The 18,220-nt window shown below is 39.4% G+C and overlaps 1 protein-coding gene across 3 annotated transcripts; it reads right to left on the bottom strand.

Moving 5' to 3' along the window:
- Positions 1-8,042: 8,042 nt before the first annotated feature.
- Positions 8,043-13,787, bottom strand: LOC113030558 (pannexin-3). 3 transcript variants are annotated; one of them, XM_026182104.1, is made up of 6 exons: positions 13,739-13,787; positions 13,302-13,494; positions 10,783-10,925; positions 10,265-10,479; positions 9,081-9,832; positions 8,043-8,579 (listed from the first exon to the last, which is right to left on the bottom strand). In XM_026182104.1, the coding sequence occupies exons 2-6, from the start codon at positions 13,483-13,485 to the stop codon at positions 8,521-8,523; spliced, it is 1,353 nt and encodes a 450-aa protein (XP_026037889.1). In that variant the 5' UTR covers positions 13,486-13,494; positions 13,739-13,787; the 3' UTR covers positions 8,043-8,520. The 3 variants fall into 3 exon arrangements, with proteins under 3 accessions (XP_026037889.1, XP_026037888.1, XP_026037890.1); XM_026182103.1 differs by having other exon boundaries at positions 8,519-9,832; XM_026182105.1 differs by lacking the exons at positions 13,302-13,494; positions 13,739-13,787 and adding an exon at positions 12,013-12,487 and having other exon boundaries at positions 8,519-9,832.
- Between the last annotated feature and the right edge of the window lie 4,433 nt (positions 13,788-18,220).

The raw sequence follows: 18,220 nt of genomic DNA on the forward strand, positions 1-18,220 counted from the left end.
GCCTGGAAGTCTCAAGGTCAAAATGCAATACACCCCCTAGGGTTGTTGAGAATAACCAAGCTAAGATCATGTGAGACTTTGAGATACACAGAGACAAATTGGTGATGGCTAAAATAGCCAGCCATAGTAGTGGTGAATAAACCAGAGAAGTAAGGACATAGTGATAGATGTAGCATAGCATAGCATAGCATCTTTATTTATAACGCACTTTACATCCAACAATGTTGACCAAAGTGCTACAAATATAAAACAGAGAGGAAACAGTTTAAATTACATATGAAATATCTTAAAATTAAAAATAATATAATTAATAAGAAACGTATTAAGAGACATCAACAAGTCCTGCTGTGCTAAAAGCCAAGGTAAATAAATATGTTTTAAGACGTGATTTAAAAACAGATAATGAAGGTGCCTGTCTAACATGTAAAGGCAACTCATTCCACAATTTTGGTGCTGCCACAGCAAATGCCCGATCCCCTCTGAGCTTACGATTAGTCCTGGGCACGCTCAGGAGGAGCTGGTCTGCCGACCTGAGGGACCGGGAAGGTATGTATGGATACAAAGAGCTATACAAAGTGACAGCAACATCAGGAAGAAGGAACACAAGCAGCTTGAGAAATACCAACGGCTGAGAGGGGAGCTATAGAAGATGTAGAGGCTGAAGGCAACAGTGGTCCCTGTGGTAATCGAAGCACTCAGGATACTGACGCCCAAATTGGCCAAGCAGCTCCAGCAGATTCCTGGAATGACATCTTTGTCCAGAGGAGTGCAGTCCTAGGAACAAAAATGACACTGCACAGAGCCCTCAAGATCCCAGGCCTCTAGTAGAGGACTCAAGCTTGTATTATTGAAATACACTAACAGATTAAACTTTGCTTGACTAGTTTTACATAATTGGGCAATCACAGAAACCTGCGCTTTCAGCAACTCCACTGTGCACTCTGTGCTCCTTGATTAATTTGGTTTTGCGCTTGTCTACTGATACCACTGGACACCACAGCTAATTGAATTTGCAGCTACAATTCAGAGGTCAAACTGTTTCTAAGTGCTCTATACATGCAAATGAGTTTAGGCCTTTGAAAATCATCTGTCTTCAAACAGAGCACATCAAACATCTTCTGTGATTTGTCAAGGGCTGGGTAAAAAAGTACCACACTCATCGTGAGCATCTACATCACAGGCACATGAAGGCTGAACAGGTGTCATCTGAGTACTGCTGTGGTTCATTCTACTGGATGTTTTTGAGGCTTAGGAACATTTTATTTTGTGTGCATGGAGTGTTTACATTATTAATTGCCAATATTAATACATACTGATTCTGTGAAATTTGGCACTTGTGCATGCACTAGAAAAATTGATTTTCAACAGCCACTTCTCAAATTCATTTTATCATCTATTTTGATCACATCACCAGACTTTTTATATTACATTTAGACATACTGGCAGTTAAAGTTAAAGCAGTAAGGATTTAAGTGTATGGTTGCATAATTAGAATCAATATTGTTTGTGTAAACGGATGGAATCAAATAAGTTGCACTGCTATTGCATAAGTTATATATAACTGGTCTGTCTTTTGGCAGGAAATATCAACAGCATAAGAACAGACATCCAATGAAATCTGCTGGACAGATGGGACTGATTACTAGATTTTGGTAGTAATCTGGGTGTAAGTACTGCCATTTAGAGACATTCATAACTCCATTTATGCAAATAAAGGAGTAGAGTTGATTTCCAAGCCAAAGAATATGTTATCAGAGTCCAAAAGCTGTTGAGTCCTTCAGTTCTTTATGTGCATGTCTCACTTAAGACTTAAAAATAAACACAATGAACATAGAAAAGAAATCCCCAGAGCATTACCAATATGTAGATGGTTTTCAACCCTGCATTTTGAGTTTGGATTTTCAGGTTCTGTTGTTGAATATTTATTCTCGTTATCATAGATTTATATAAGTTGTGTCTCTGACCTTGGTGGTTCCCATCCCTTGATTGCCTCTTGTATCTATTGTTGTGCTTCCCTGTGTTTATGGTGTTTCTGTATATATTCTCACGCACTTTGTTTTCTGCTGTACTCCTTTGTCTTGAACAAAGGTTTGTCTTTCATTAAATTTGTCTTTGTAGTCTGCAACATGTATGCACTGACAGCGTCTTGTTATGACACTTGCAGTTAAAAGATTGAAGTTTATTATTTTTTTCAAGCAAGCTGCTTATTATTTTGAAATATGTAAATGACTGACTATATCTGCCAAAAAGATGCAGTATGCTGTGCTCTGCTTCTGAACACTGGAGTAGAGAAGACATATATCTCCATTTTTCAGGATACTATCAGTGTCAGGGGCTGACAGTAGTGACTGAAATACAATGTAAGCCCTCCCCCACACCCCATTTTTGTGTCATCCTACATCCTTACCTGCTGACAGCTGTACTTGACTTTGACACTTGAGATAAGCAGCTTGTCAGTGTCAAGAGTCTGGAGTAAAGAAATGGCTCGAGTTAGGGAGGCTTGGTGTTCTGTAAATGACATCTCATTTATACATAAAATCATGTATGTTAATATAAATTTATTCAATAGTAGCCTGCTTAGAGGTTTGTGGTTTGTAAGGAATTTACAAACAACTAAACTGTTGTATTTTTAAAAGGAGAAAACATGAAATGCTGTTATTGTGGCTTTATATCAGCAAATGAATTGATAAATATGGAATTGTAACTTTTTTTTAGAAAACAAAAAGTTTTTCTGTTGCTGTATTTTATTTAATTTTTATTTTGTATTTTAAGGCTGGTAAGATAGTCCTGTAGTGTGTCTTTCATGAATATGGTAGTTTTTTTACTTGCCGAATAAAAAGAAAGTCGGAGACTGACAGGCGGATTGCCACAGTATCTGTAGTAATGTAAATACTGTACATTCCTGTGAACATGCAGAAATTAGTAGATATTGGCATGTCATACAGCTATTTTGTCATACTGACAGCCCAGTTCTGCAATATATCCTGCGAGGACAAACCAAGGACAGAAAAAAAACCACATTGTGCTTCGAGTAGTACTCTCTCTGGTTCATAGTAGAATAGCTTTTTTTTAATCCAATGGAACAATAAAAGTGAAAAGGATTGAAGATTCAGCATGCCACTTTTAACCTTGCATTAATTATGTCCTTGATATTGTCACTGCATCTTTTTCAATGAAAAGTAAATTGTTTTTGAGAACCAAAGTGTCCTTCACATGGGCAGAAAAGATATTAACAGCCTTCAGGGTTGACCAAAGGTAATGATCATTTGTGAGAAACCTGCTTCAGATCAGTCTTCTGCTTGTGATTCACCATCCAATAACCTTGTACGTTTAGACAGAAAGTGTATACCTCTGGGCAATTAAGTTGTTGAAAAGTTCCAGTTTCATAGACATTATTTTTTTAAATCTCCTGCTGACAGCTGTACTTGGCTTCAAAGTTACTCTTTGTTGGCATAGACTGGTAAGAAGAAATAATAAAAACTGCAGAATATATATTATGAGCCAAGTAAACAATAACATTATTCATCTTGTTCTGGATATAGCTTATCAAGTTTATTCAGCCTATTGCTGTTTTAGATCATTGCATAGCTTATTACATTACATATTATTGCAGTCTTAAAGACCTTCAGTAGAATAAAATGTAGAAATTGTGGCTATGTCACCAAACCATTAAAGATTTTGAGAAATGAATCTCTAATAGCTCAGTCAACACTACATAGTTCAATGTATAATCAGTTCATAAAATCTAATTTAGCAGATTGTGCTGTCACATTGTATTAAAAGCAGTGCAGCAGCAACTGTTTTTTTTTTGTGGGGAAGAAGGACTGTATGTTAGCAGCTATACAAAGAAATTAAGTGACACTTGACTAACTCGATGAAGAAAAAAAGACACAGATTAGTCTCTTGGAAGAAGGGAAGCAGGTTTGAAAGGAAACCTGAGTTAAATGCAAAGTGAAGATTTACACCGCCTTCTGAACATGAATGGCTCTTCAATCTGAGAGGGCTCAATGAGAACTACTGACTATTTGGCTCCTTTCCTGTTTGGAAGACTTCTTCTAATTGGCTATGGTGTGTACTAATTTATTGTAAAATTGAGGGTACAGTATAGTAGTAAGTAATCAAACAGTAACAGTTTGAAATATTACAGGTTAGGTTACCGGTTGCAGGGGCCGATCCTTCCATGATGATTCCTCGTCTTCCTCCTCTTTTTTGGGTTTCTACTGTCTGAGGTATTCAATGAGCACGCAGTCGGTTGGGCCATCTTCCTGATGTATTCATGGACACAGCTGGACTTTTGCCCGGTGGACCGATGGTGATTTTTTGTTTTTATGGGCTGATGGGTTTTTTGGGGGGGGTTTTGTAACAGTAAAAACAATGAAAGGTGGTGGATTGGCCAAAGGCAAGTTATGAACTGTTTCTGAGAGACAAATAACACCAGGATTCTTTTCTACATAACTGACAGCTGGTAACTGTGCAGGGGCGGGTCTACCAAAGTTATCCCAGGGGTGCAGGTAGGGCATTTCCAGGGAAAGGGAGCACAAAGAAATGCTTTTCCTTCTTATTCTCGTTTAAAATGTCTAGCTTTTAATAAAGCTGTTTTTTTTTCTGTTCTCAAACTGATCTCCCTGTTGGAGCTCAGTCTGAGGGGAGTTATTTTTTTCTCCTTATCTTTCCTCATGTGGTGCATTTTCTATTGTTATACCTCTCTGACCTGTCTTCCCCATGTGATGTTTTGTGTCTTGTATGTATGGTCGGAGGGTAAGATGGCGCCGCCATTGCGTGCAATAGGTCGGCAGCCTTATGAAATTTCCCCTTGTGGGACTAAAAAAAGGTATATCAAATCAAATCAAATCAAATAATTATCCGAATCTTACAACCAAAGTGGTCATCTGGTGTAAAATGTATAGAAATCATACATATATCCCAACAAGACAGTGAACGTCACTGTCACAACAGCGTTTGCTTTCATTCAAAGGCATTATGGCTTTTCCTATAATACCTGATGGGCTGGTCTCTAGTCAAAATGCCCGGGACGATTTTTTGTCCCAGTCCAGCCCTGGTCATGGATCTCTGTTGTGTCATCCTGGACCGTGGTACTGACCAATCCCTGGCCTCCTTCCTTCCTTCCTTGGCCTTCCTCTTTGAGATGTAAAATGGTGTAATGACCCCATATCATGTGCTTCAGCTTCTGCTTGAAGTGTTACCTCAGTTGACATCTCCATCAGTGATTGATAAAATCCCTCAAGAATTGTGCATAATCTTCTCCCAGAAATATTTTGTTGAACATTATTCATTAGCATTAGAAATGTTGCTAAATAAAAATATGATGTTCAAGGTAAAGACTCCAATTTATTTGTACCATTTGCAGTTTGAACAGTTGTCAAACTCTACAAAGTACTGAAATAGTTCAGCTGATGCCATTTTGTAGAGGCAGAGAATTCAGAAAAACCTAACCCCCAAACATGAAGTTCATTCATTCTATATTATCAGGTTTCATTCTATATATTCAGATTTTTATTGTAATATATATATAATATTTTAGCAGCATTATTTCAGCATCATTTTAGTATGACTCAATGGTGCCCTCGAGTGGCCTGAATCAGAGAGCTGCTTTTCTACACAGACAGAAATATACTAAATTACTTTTGCTGTCATTTAGTAAATGAAATTTCATTGCAGTTTTCTCAACACAGGATGAAAATATTAAAAACTGTTTTAAGCATAATAAAACATACAGAAATCTATAGCAGCAAAAATGCTATTCAATTCAAAATGTATTTGTATAACACGTTTAAAAACAACAGAGTTGACCAAAGTACTCACAATTGGTTAAAAACAAGAGAAAACAATGGAAATATAGATAAATTAGAAACTAATAGAGACAAATAACAAGACAGTGAATTAACAATAAAAACATAAAACAGGGCCCTGCGACAGATTACCCCGCCTCTCGCCCTATGACAGCTGGGATAGGTTCCAGCGCCCCCCGCGACCCTGAAAAGGAGAAGCAGAAGCGAATGGTTGGATGGATGGAACATAAAACAGGCCTGATAGTACTTATGCTGAACTCGAATTAAAAGCCAAAGTAAAAAAGTGAGTTTTAACACGCGATTTAAAAGACTGAATAGACTCTGAAGTACAAATCTCCTCTGGCAGATTATTCCAGAGTCTGGGTGCTGCTACTGCGAAGGCCCGATCTCCTCTATGCTTCAATCGAGACCTTAGTTGTGCTAAGAGCATCTGGCTAGAAGATCTCAGTGCTCTTTTGGGGTCATACGTGTTGAGGAGTTTGTTTAAATAACAGGCGCCATATTATTTAAAACTTTAGAAGTAAGTAAAAGAATCTTAAAATCAATATGATATTTTACAGGGAGCCAGTGTAAATTTGCTAAAACTGGAGTGATACGTTCATACATTCTAACACCTGTTAAAAGATGTGCAGCGGCATTTTGGACTAACTGCAAGCGATGGAGAGATGAGTGTTGATGACCCAAATAGAGAGAATTGCAGTATTCCAGTCTAGAGGTGATGAAGGCATGAATAAGTGTTTCTAGATCTCTTAGAGGAAGATAAGTGCTATGAAGTGCAATGGTTAAACGAGACCTGTGGAATTAGCATACAGAAACCTGGTATCCAGTACAAGTGGCATATTTTATTTAAAGTCAGAAAGCCTATCCAGCCAGAATATATGAAAGCTGAAAAGTGTCTTGACTGAAAGTGCTCTGTGATCCATGACTTTCTGCTTCAAAGAACAGGAAGAAAAACATTACATTCTGCAGTCGTCCCAAATCCTGAAACACACTGTTTATAATTGGACTTCCAAAATGGGAGCTTGTTCATTATAAGTCTCAGATCTGCATTGCATTCCTTTGAACCCATGGTCTCCATTATCCACCCAACAACCTCCCTGCTTTTGTCTTTGACTATATCAAAATAATTGCATTCTTTAATCTGTGGAAAATTCACCTCAGCAGTAATTCTGGGTTTGTCTTATAGAACAGTCGGTCAAGGTGACACAACTCTTCTTGTGGGTCTTTTGGTTGCTCAGAAGCACACAGATAATGATACTCAAAGACAACTCTGGGTAAACTACTTGCTTTGTTGAAACACTGAAAGTTTTTCTGTACAATTACTCCACCATCTCATTCTAAAGAAGTTGTTATGACCCAGGAACATCTGGGTCATATATGTGTGTGTGATTCCTCTCTCTCCTCTATCTCAGGTGGGACATGGGTGTGTCTTGATCAGTGTTGGGGAGTAAAGGAATACATGTACCGGCATATTTAAAATACAAAATATGAGTATTCCATTGTAAATAACTGTAAATAGCTTTGTGAAATAGGTCATTTGTAACCCTTTCAATGTATATATTTATTGTCTACTGCAGCAGTCTTGTAGGAGTGAGAAGCTTTTTCTGTTGAACTCAGTTTTCTCCTGTTTTTCAAAGTAGAAAAACATTAGAAAAGCAAATTGTTTTTTGGTTGACTTTTGTTTGGTAGGGAAGCTTAGGGACCTTTAGAGATAAATAATTGACTAAATAGCATTTCAAAAGAGAGAGATTGCTACAGTTTTGGCTCTTTCTTGGGTGGTGTTGGAGAGGGGGGGCCACGTTTCTTGGAATGTTCAATTTACCTAAGAACATAACACAAGTATACGAGTATTGTGTGATGCCTGTAAGAACTGGTGCAATAATAAATAATGTAAAGTCTAGAATCTAATTACATTTTGGTAATTTTATACGTTACGATTTCCATTTCATATGAATTGGCTTGGACCTCAGTGTAATTAATTTGTGTGTGTTTACTGTTACTTACAAATCTCTGTTATTTGTGCATTAAGAAAGAACAGAATTGTGTGAAATACAAATAAAATCACTTTTAAAATGAGTGGCTCTCAGTCAGCCTTTAATAAAGAGCTCAGTAGGACTTTGATGTAGTAGAGTAGAAGCTCTTCGATAAATGTAAAATACAAAAACTGCAACTTCGTGTGGTTTCATTCTGATTAAAAAAACACACAACTAAATAAAAACAGTATTTATTTATTTGGAAATATATAGAATACAAGTGTCTGTAATTCACAGAAAACAAAGGATAAAAGACAGGAATACATCAAATAAAATATTCAATACCCTCACCTTGTATAAAATTATGCAATGGAAGTTGCGGAAAATGAATAGCACCCATAGCTGCCACTGAATATGTTCTTTTGTGTCTTGATGGAAATCAGGAGTGTACAGTATGGACTGTATATTTATGGAATTCTGATTTCTGACAAATGTCATGTTGTCAAAGAGTGTTCTCTTGCACACTGTCCTTTAGTAATTTAGTCGCCTATACTGAGACACAAAGAAATTCAGTGGCAGATATTGTAGAAAACTGACAAATCCTGCTCCATTGACATTTACAGCCAGAACTTTTTGCATTATAACTCAAAAAATGTTTTTGTTTTGTTTTGCTTTCAGCCCACCCCTTCCCTTTCTTATTCCCCCATGTTATCATATTGATTAAGTCCATAGGAGGCCTAGTAATGACTAAATGGTGCAGTCTCCTTCAACTCATGGTACCCCTGGTGGTTTGGCTCTGTAAAGAGACGGAGAGGGCAGTTAGAGAGATTAGATGAAACTTTATTAATCCCTCGGGTGGGTTCCTCCAGGAAATTCAGTAGGACTAGGAAGTACCACAACTCTATAACTACCTATCTATCAACGTATCTATTGATGTAAGCATAAGCCAGTGTTTTGAAAAGACTCTTTTAGAAACGTAGGTGCTCTGCTGTGGTTACATACAGGAAGACAAAAACCAGTGCAGTTTAAAACCACACAGAAAAAATATTGTGACTTGGATTCTTTAGTTGCCACTGCTTATCAAACTGCTTCCTTAAAGTCCTGTTGGACATGACCTTCATTTCTATGCAATGAGCACTGTGAAAGCCACCCTACTATATATGTAAAACATTTGTTATTCCCTTTTTAGAACCTGCGTCTGTAGGTCACTTAATGATTTTCTGTACATCCCAAATGACGTAAACAAAAATAGCCACTAGCAGAAGGCGTTTGAGTGTGTAGATAAGTGTTACGGTACCGAGACTCATGTTCTCCTCCACCAGAGGCCTCTTCTCATTGCAGTTCACCACTCTTCCCTGTGCTGCTCCCAGAATAGTCATGATGTCCACTAAGTTGAGTTTCCCTTCCTCCCTGGCCTCCCCAACTTCCTCAGCAAGCTCCTTTGCTGCCTCTTCACGCTCCTCTATTTCCTCTTGGGTCAGCATTGCATGTAAACCTTGTTGTGCTGTGGTGTTTCCCACCTGTGGGGGTGCCAGAGAACACAAAGCCCTCACCTGCCCATAGGACTTCAAGTGAGCTATATTGGCACGTAAGAAGAGCAAGAGGACATTGAGGTCGTTCAGTGGGCAACCTAGCCGTCGTCTGTTGATGAGGTCCAGCGCTGGGAGGACCTCATAGATAGAAATGAAGGTGGTATCCCAAACAAAGAGTCGAAGGAGGCTGAAGAGGACGATAGGTGCCAATAGGATATAGATGGCACCATTAGCAACACTTATCACCTGAAAGACTAACTGGCCAATCATTTTACACTGAACCAATTCAGGGATCCAGTTCTGATCTCGCAGCATCCCTGTGCGTACAAAGCAGCTAAACTCATCCTGCAGGAAGGCAGACAGATGGAAGTAGGCCAGGTACAGGCAGGCAGCAGTCATGAAGATCAGGAGGAGGAAGCCCCGCAAGAAAAGCATGCTAACAAGAAAGTACGAGTTTTGTTTGCACTGCATGTGTCTCTCCAGAAGGGGGTACTCAAAGTACCGCTTCTTTTTGGCCCTGCAATGACACAAGAACAAACTCAGCATTATAACCATAGTCGTACTGCTACAAATACACACAGCTGGGAGCCACCCAACACAACCACAATGTTCTACTTTTGGCTCCTAGGAGTTCCTGACCACAATACCAACAGTACTGAGACTGTTGGTAGCTAAGCGCTTTGCTTAAGGGTATAACAAGGGTAGTTGCTGTGGGAGAGGAAGCGATCGCTCTTAGCTTTCCTAGTTTATCAAGAGACAGAAGAGCATCACTTTTGTATCCTCTGAATGATAGATACTTTTTACTGCTGCTGCAATGACCTAGTTTTATCACATGAGTCCTTGGAGATTTATGCAACTAGACATGTGAGTGAATCAATATTCATACGCTGAAGCTACTCAAAGCGTATGAACACTTGTGTTTACAAACTAACAATCATAAGTCCCTTACCGCTGCAACTCAGCCTGAAACGTCAGCGGGTTCTTAGTGTTCTGGCGCATATCCAGAATGTTTTGGGCCATTCGGACTGAGCGGTTGTAGGACTTGTCTAGTTCATCAATTATGAAGAGCAGGTCTGATCCCAGTGTGGGCATGACAAGCTGGCGCCAGAGTAGAGCTGGGAGGTACATCAGCACGGCCATGGCCAGAAGAGAGTAAGGGAACATCTGGACAGACAATGACAACAGAAATTAGGAATAAATGGAGAAGAAACACCCAATCATATAGATGAAACAAAAAAACAGCCAGTCTCACTACTGATCTTTTATTAATAAGTCAGTATTACAAATGAAGAAGCATGAATGATTTGTAAAGGGTTTTTAGAAAAAACTAAACTAAATCAATCCTTAACTCAGAAATGTGGTACACTGACATTTTTGACTGAAATTTTGCAGGGGTTTCAGCAGTTTATCATCCACTCTAGGCAGGAATAACATTCAAGAGTGCTTGATCAGAATCTTTGAACTCACTTTGTGTACCCAGAGGGAGCGCTCCTCGAAGTTCCCATCACTGTCAAACTCATGATGCATGAGAGAGTCCCAGCAGTATGTGTCTATATAGCTGGCCTGCTTCACAGTGAAGTTACTGGGAGGAAAACAGCTGATCTGAGGCCCTGCAGAATATACAAATATTGATCTATAACCTGATGTGAAAATGTGGAAAATTACTTCATGCAACATCAGTTGATTCTGTTTTGTCAATATGCCTGTAAGCCACTGCACAGTAGCAATCTCTCTCTCTCTCTCTCCCACACACACACACACACACACACACACACACACACACACACACACACACACACACACACACACACACACACACACACAGAGTTTTCCATCCTAAAAGTCCAATGCTAGACACATGCTGTACATCTGAGGTGCTGCATGCCCTTTCCCTTTCACTGGAATAGATCTCTGTGGAAATCATATGTTTCCAAGTGGCAACATGGCATTTAAAAGAAAAAGAAAAACTCTGGGTGACTGTGTTCCAAATTTATGCTCACCCACCTTATATTTAGTTCACCTTTATATTACCACATATTGTCCACCCACACCCATCTGTCATTTCTCAAGGGTGCTCCACCCTTAAACAGAGAGCTAGAGTTAGAAGACATCAAAGTGTGCCCCACCTACTTGCAGCTTTGCAAGAGAAAGAGTCTGTTTTATCCTTGCACCGTCCACATTTGGCCAGCTCAATATAAGTACAAATATGCTGCCACTACTCTACTGCCAGGATATAATTTCTCTCACCACTCCACCTCACGATATAGTGCATGGCCCACTTATCTCATGGGTGTGCATATTTTTGTAATTATTCAGTCCTAGTTAAGTGCTAAAATTAAGAACCCAAGCAGACATGGGGAGAACATGCTCCACACAGCCACATGGTGGATTAGAAACCAGGAGTTTTTCAATTCAGTTCAATACAGTGTTATTTATACAGCGCCAAATCACAACAACAGTCACCTCAAGATACTTTATATTGTAAGGCAGACCCTACAATAATGCATACAGAGAAAAACCCAACAATCATTCAACCAGGTATGAGCATTATTATGTACTAACCATGCCAGTTATGGTTTCATGCAGCTTCTTACATATTGCTAAATAATTCCTAAATAAAAAAATATATAAACAAAAACAACAGAGCATGCCTTCTCATGAAGTCTTGTAACAATATTTTCCCCTTCAGTTCCCTACCTGTGCAAGCCATTTGACAAAATGAGGGAGTTGAAAAAAGTTCTGTCCCTGCTTCTATCACCTCCTTTCAATCCTCACTTAATATTGGGAGATCGCCTCCACATTTGTGCTTTAAACAAGGCTTCTTGGCTAAGAGCACAGGTGCAAGTAAACCAGGCTCCAGACAACAGTACACTCAGGCACTGTTGTGAAACTGACAAGCCAGCAGATAAGCAGCCAAGATGCAGCAGATAAGCTGTGAATCTCAGGACCATGTCATGTCCTACACACACACTCCCCATCTCCTCCTCTGGTTAATCAACACATCCTCTCATTTGACTTAAATAGAGGGGAGCTGCTAGAGAAAAACTTTGGCTGGTAATTACAGCTTGCCACCGTTAGTGAACACTCCTCTCAATCATCCCCTGTTTCAATTAGTATCAGGCGCATCAGGCTGATTGCACACCGGCTCTGTAGAGAAGACGTTTAGTTCAAGGTCAAGACAGTCAGTCTCTGCAGCAATACACTTGTGGACCTGCCAAGTATATTTATGATTGTCAGCTGTGCTCTTTTTGTTATGAATGGCCGGGGATATAGTATCTGTGTGCTTGTTCCACTTAAATTATATATTTTTTTATTTTCCCCTCTGACAGCAGAAGAAATGGCAGCAAAAACAATAAAGTGCTGAATGGAGTTTTAAACCCTTTGTTATTTCTTGTTTTCAGTAATTTCATGATGTCTTGTCAATGTTGCATAACATGTACTGTTGAGGCTTTGAGGGGGTCTTAATGGAGTCAGCCGTTACAATCCTCCTTTTATGACAGATGTTTAAATCTTTCCTCTTCCATGACTGAGTAATTAATATCTTTGTTTTACAGTTCGTTATATTAAATTTCCTTGTATATTTATTGTAAGAGGGAATGTGGGATAAAACTCTGTTTTATCGAACCTGCAAATCTGTAGAGATTAAAAAAGTTAAGAACCATATTGGGGGGGGGGGGGGTGTAGTTTGACGAGCAGCAGAAATATTAGTAATATTAGAAATATTAGGTCTATTTCGCTAAGTATGAGACTCATCCTTATCATGAATTCAGCTACATGCAAATGATTAAAAAGACATTTAGGAACAAAAAGTACAAGATTCGTGTACAAGGAGGACTATTAACATTGCTAAAACAAGGACCACAAAATCCAATAAGAGCATGGAGAAAAAAAGACCTATAATATTCATGAGGGTATAATTAAGGGCAAAAGCAAATGGAATACAAAACAAATGTCCTGACATAGTATTAAAAAAAACAGTTGCTCACCCAGGGAGATTTCACGGGCAAATGCCATGCACACCAGCATCAGCGGAAGGCCCACAGACACAAACTTGATGACCTTGTCAAGAGGAAGCTCCAGTTCCAGGTGGCTGATACGGTGTATCCCAGAGTCATCCCGCAGCAGGGCATCAGATAGCATGGCCTTGGCCGCTGCCTGGGCGATTGACATTTTGAACACCTAAGCAAGAAAAAAAGATGACTTTTTTTTTTGTTTGGTTGTTTGTTTTTTACCTCATATATGACTGCTTTCCTTAAGCTTATGTTCACTGCTGTTCTTCACTACATGTGACAAAATACAGCAATAACTCTGATAAATCTTTAGTAATAAAAGAAATCCTCTAGAGTAACAAATCAGAAATGGAATTAACATTAACCAAAGTATATTATCCAAAGACATCTGATGAAAGCTGTTACCACCTTACCTCAAGTCTTTCTGCTTTCTCTGCTGATGTTATTTGAAAATGTGGTTGCAGAGACTAGAATTTCCATAAAAATCTGCACAGTGCTGGAAAGCAGCTTAAATAGTCAGGGAGGGTCTCAGCCTGGACCAGCCCAAGATCCAACCTCTCATTTACTGAGTCTAACTGTAATTACAGAGAGGACATCTGGAAGCATGTATTCTCCCAAATGGCACTGACTAAAGCAGACCTCCAGTTCTCAACAGCAGGTCTAACAGCCGGTTTGTGTGTGTGTGTGTGTGTGTGTGTGTGTGTGTGTGTGTGTGTGTGTGTGTGTGTGTGTGTGTGTGTGTGTGTGTGTGTGTGTGTGTGTGTGTGTGTGTGTGTATTTCTACACTGGCTGTAGACCACTTCAAACAAGTGAACCATCACCAGTGGCTTTTTCAGCCTCTATCATTCAGATTCTATTTTTTACTGCACTTCAGCCCAAGAGCTACTGCTAAGATACTGTTGCAAATAACACACCAGATGGCTTGTTTCTGTCCCTGGCAGGCTGTACATGCTGTACATTGTGCAAAACTTCTATTTGACTCCATGGGAGTGACAAGAACACTGTGACAGGGTTTTGTACTCTAAATGTAAGAAAGCTTTTATTTTACTTTATTTTTGCTTTTGCTTTTATTTTACTATAGATGATTTGCTCAAGTGGTTCTCAATTCTGACACAAAATTCCCACAACCACACACAAAGAAGCTTTGGTCACATGTTTGAATTCCTTAAGCATGTGCTAAGATTTAAATGTTTGTTCTTTCATGCAAGCCCACTGCTAGAATTCAGCAATGAAGGTTGGTATGGGTTAAAACTCTATTATAACTGAAAATCTTTTTTTATTATTTCATACTTTATTTAAACTAAGTTCTTCAATAATTCAATTTTCAGTTCAATTCAATTTTATTCATATACATCACAACAAGAGTCACCTCGATGTGATATGATCAAGCACTTTGGCAACAGTGGGAAGCAAAAATTCCCTTTTAATAGGAAGAAACCTCTGGCAGAACCAGGCTCAGGGAGAAGCAGCCATCTGCTGTGACCAGTGATGACGGTGATGAAGGGAGAAAGACAATAAACATACTATGGAAGACAGCCAGAAATTAATGCTAACATGTGGTGAGTGAAAAGAGTTCAGAAGAGGAGAAATGTTTAGTGCATCATGGGAAGCCCCCAGCAGCCTAACTCTATTGCAGCTAACTAAGGGTGGCTTCAGGGTCACCTAACTATAGGTTCTGTCAAAAAGGACAAATCCAAATTCAATTCAATTCAATTCAATTTTATTTATATAGCGCCAAATCACAACATAAGTCGCCTCAAGGCGCTTCATAGATACAGAGAAAAACCCAACAATCATATGACCCCCTATGAGCAAGCACTTTGGCAACAGTGGGAAGGAAAAACTCCCTTTTAACAGGAAGAAACCTCCGGCAGAACCAGGCTCAGGGAGGGGCGGGGCCATCTGCTGCGACCGGTTGGGGTGAGAGAAGGAAGACAGGATAAAAGACATGCAGAGAGACAGAGGTTAATAACAGATATGATTCAATGCAGAGAGGTCTGTTAATACATAGTGAGTGAGAAAGGTGACTGGAAAGGAAAAACTCAGTGCATCATGGGAATCCCCCGGCAGCCTACGTCTATTGCAGCATAACTAAGGGAGGATTCAGGGTCACCTGGTCCAGCCCTAACTATATGCTTTAGCAAAAAGGAAAGTTTTAAGCCTAATCTTAAAAGTAGAGATAGTGTCTGTCTCCCAAATCCAAACTGGAAGCTGGTTCCACAGAAGAGGGGCCTGAAAACTGAAGGCTCTCCCTCCCATTCTACTTTTAAATACTCTAGGAACAACAAGTAGGCCTGCAGAGCAAGAGCGAAGTGCTCTAATAGGGTGATATGGTACTACAAGGTCATTGAGATAAGATGGGGCCTGATTATTTAAGACCTTGTATGTGAGGAGCAGGATTTTGAATTCAATTCTGGATTTAACAGGAAGCCAATGAAGGGAAGCCAAAACAGGAGAAATATGCTCTCTCTTTCTAGTCCCTGTCAGTACTCTTGCTGCAGCATTTTGGATTAGCTGAAGGCTTTTCAGTGAGCTTTTTGGACATCCTGATAATAATGAATTACAGTAGTCCAGCCTGGAAGTAATAAATGCATGAACTAGTTTTTCAGCATCACTCTGAGACAGGATATTTCTAATTTTAGAGATGTTGCGCAAATGGAAGAACGCAGTCTTACATATTTGTTTAATATGTGCATTGAAGGACATGTCCTGGTCAAAACTGACTCCAAGGTTCCTCACAGCGTTACTGGAGGCCAAGGTAATGCCATCCAGAGTAAGAATCTGGTTAGATACCATATTTCTAGGCTTTTCAGGGCCGAGTACAATAACCTCAGTTTTATCTGAATTAAGAAGCAGAAAGTTAGCGGCCATCCAGGTCTTTGTCTTTAAGACATTCCTGCAGTTTAACGAATTGGTGTGTGTTATCTGGCTTCATGGACAGATAGAGCTGGGTGTCATCTGCATAGCAGTGAAAATGTATGCTATGTCTTCTAATGATACTGCCTAAGGGAAGCATGTATAATGTAAACAGAATTGGTCCTAGCACTGAACCCTGTGGAACTCCATAATTAACCTCAGTGTGTGAAGAGGACTCTCCATTTACATGAACAAACTGGAGTCTATTAGATAGATATGATACAAACCACTGCAGTGCAGTACCTGTAATACCTACAGCATGTTCTAATCGCTCTAATAGGATATTATGGTCGACAGTATCGAATGCTGCACTAAGGTCTAGCAGGACAAGCACAGAGATGAGTCCACTGTCAGAGGCCATAAGAAGATCATTTGTAACCTTCACTAAAGCTGTTTCTGTGCTGTGATGAGCTCTGAAACCTGACTGAAACTCTTCAAATAAACCATTCCTCTGCAGATGATCTGTTAGCTGTTTGACAACTACTCTTTCAAGGATTTTTGATATGAAAGGAAGGTTGGAGATTGGCCTATAATTAGCTAAGACTGCTGGGTCTAGAGATGGCTTTTTGAGTAAAGGTTTAACTACAGCTAGCTTGAAGGCCTGTGGTACATAGCCGATCATTAGAGATAGGTTGATCATATTTAAGATCGAAGAATTAATTAATGGCAGGACTTCTTTGAGCAGTTTTGTAGGAATGGGGTCTAAAAGACACGTTGATGGCTTGGAGGAAGTAATTATTGAAGTTAACTCAGAAAGATCAATTAGAGAAAAAGAGTCTAACTTAACATCGATGGTACTAAGAGTAGCTGCAGATAATATTACATCTGTGGGATGATTACTGGTAATTTTTTCTCTAATGATAAAAATTTTATTTGTGAAGAAGTTCATGAAGTCGTTAACGTTAAAGGGATTGTTGGCTCAAAAGAGCTCTGACTTTTTGTCAGTCTGGCTACAGTGCTGAAGAGAAACCTGGGGTTGTTCTTATTTTCTTCAATCAGTGATGAATAGTAAGATGTTCTGGCTTTGCGGAGGGCTTTCTTATAAAGCAGCAAACTATTTCTCCGGGCTAAATGATGATCCTCTAAATTTGTGACATGCAATTTCCTCTCCAGATTACGAGTCATCTGCTTTAGGGTACGTGTTTGAGAATTATACCACGGAGTCAGGTACTTCTGATTAGAGACCTTAGTTTTCACAGGAGCTACAGTATCCAGAGTCGTACGTAGTGAGGAGGTGAAATTATTAACAAGATAATCGACTTCTGTTGGGGTAGCGTTCAGATAGCTGCTCTGCTCTATGTTGGTACAGGGCATTGAAGATGATAACAGTGGGTGGATTATATTCTTAAACTTAGTTACAGCGCTTTCAGAAAGACATCTACTGTGATAAAGTCTTCTCTCCACTGCTGTGTAATCAATTATTGTAAATGTAAATGTTATCAGGAAATGATCAGACAGGAGAGGGTTTTCAGGAAACACTGTTAAATGTTCAGTTTCTATGCCATATGTTAAAACAAGATCTAGAGTGTGATTAAAGTGGTGGGTGGGTTCTTTTACATTTTGAGAGAAACCAATTGAGTCTAATAACAGATTAAATGCCATGTTGAGGCTGTCATTTTTAGCATCTACATGGATGTTAAAATCACCCACAATAATTATTTTATCTGAGCTGAGAACTAAATCAGATAAAAAGTCTGAGAAATCAGACAGAAACTCTGTGTAAGGCCCAGGTGGACGATAGATGATAACAAGTAAGACTGGTTTCTGAGTTTTACAGCTGGGGTGGACGAGGCTAAGCATCAGGCTTTCAAATGAATTAAAAGTCTGTCTTGGTCTTTCATTAATTAATAGGCTGGTGTGAAAAATTGCTGCCACACCGCCCCCTCGGCCTGTGCTTCGAGATTTCTGGTAGTTAGAATGACTCGGGGGTGTTGATTCATTTAAACTAACATAATCATCCTGCTGCAACCAGGTTTCTG

This window comes from Astatotilapia calliptera, chromosome 10, assembly GCF_900246225.1.
Source record: "Astatotilapia calliptera chromosome 10, fAstCal1.2, whole genome shotgun sequence".
Classification (NCBI taxonomy): domain Eukaryota; kingdom Metazoa; phylum Chordata; class Actinopteri; order Cichliformes; family Cichlidae; genus Astatotilapia; species Astatotilapia calliptera.

What these genes read in the sequence shown, in the direction of transcription:
- LOC113030558 (XM_026182103.1), bottom strand. Translation starts at nt 13,485, where the DNA reads ATGTCAATCGCCCAGGCAGCGGCCAAGGCCATGCTATCTGATGCCCTG. An exon ending in TGCCCGTGAAATCTCCCTGG is followed by an intron (nt 10,926 to 13,301) that starts GTGAGCAACTGT and finishes TATATTCTGCAG; the next exon opens with GGCCTCAGATCAGCTGTTTT. An exon ending in GCTCCCTCTGGGTACACAAA is followed by an intron (nt 10,480 to 10,782) that starts GTGAGTTCAAAG and finishes TTGTCTGTCCAG; the next exon opens with ATGTTCCCTTACTCTCTTCT.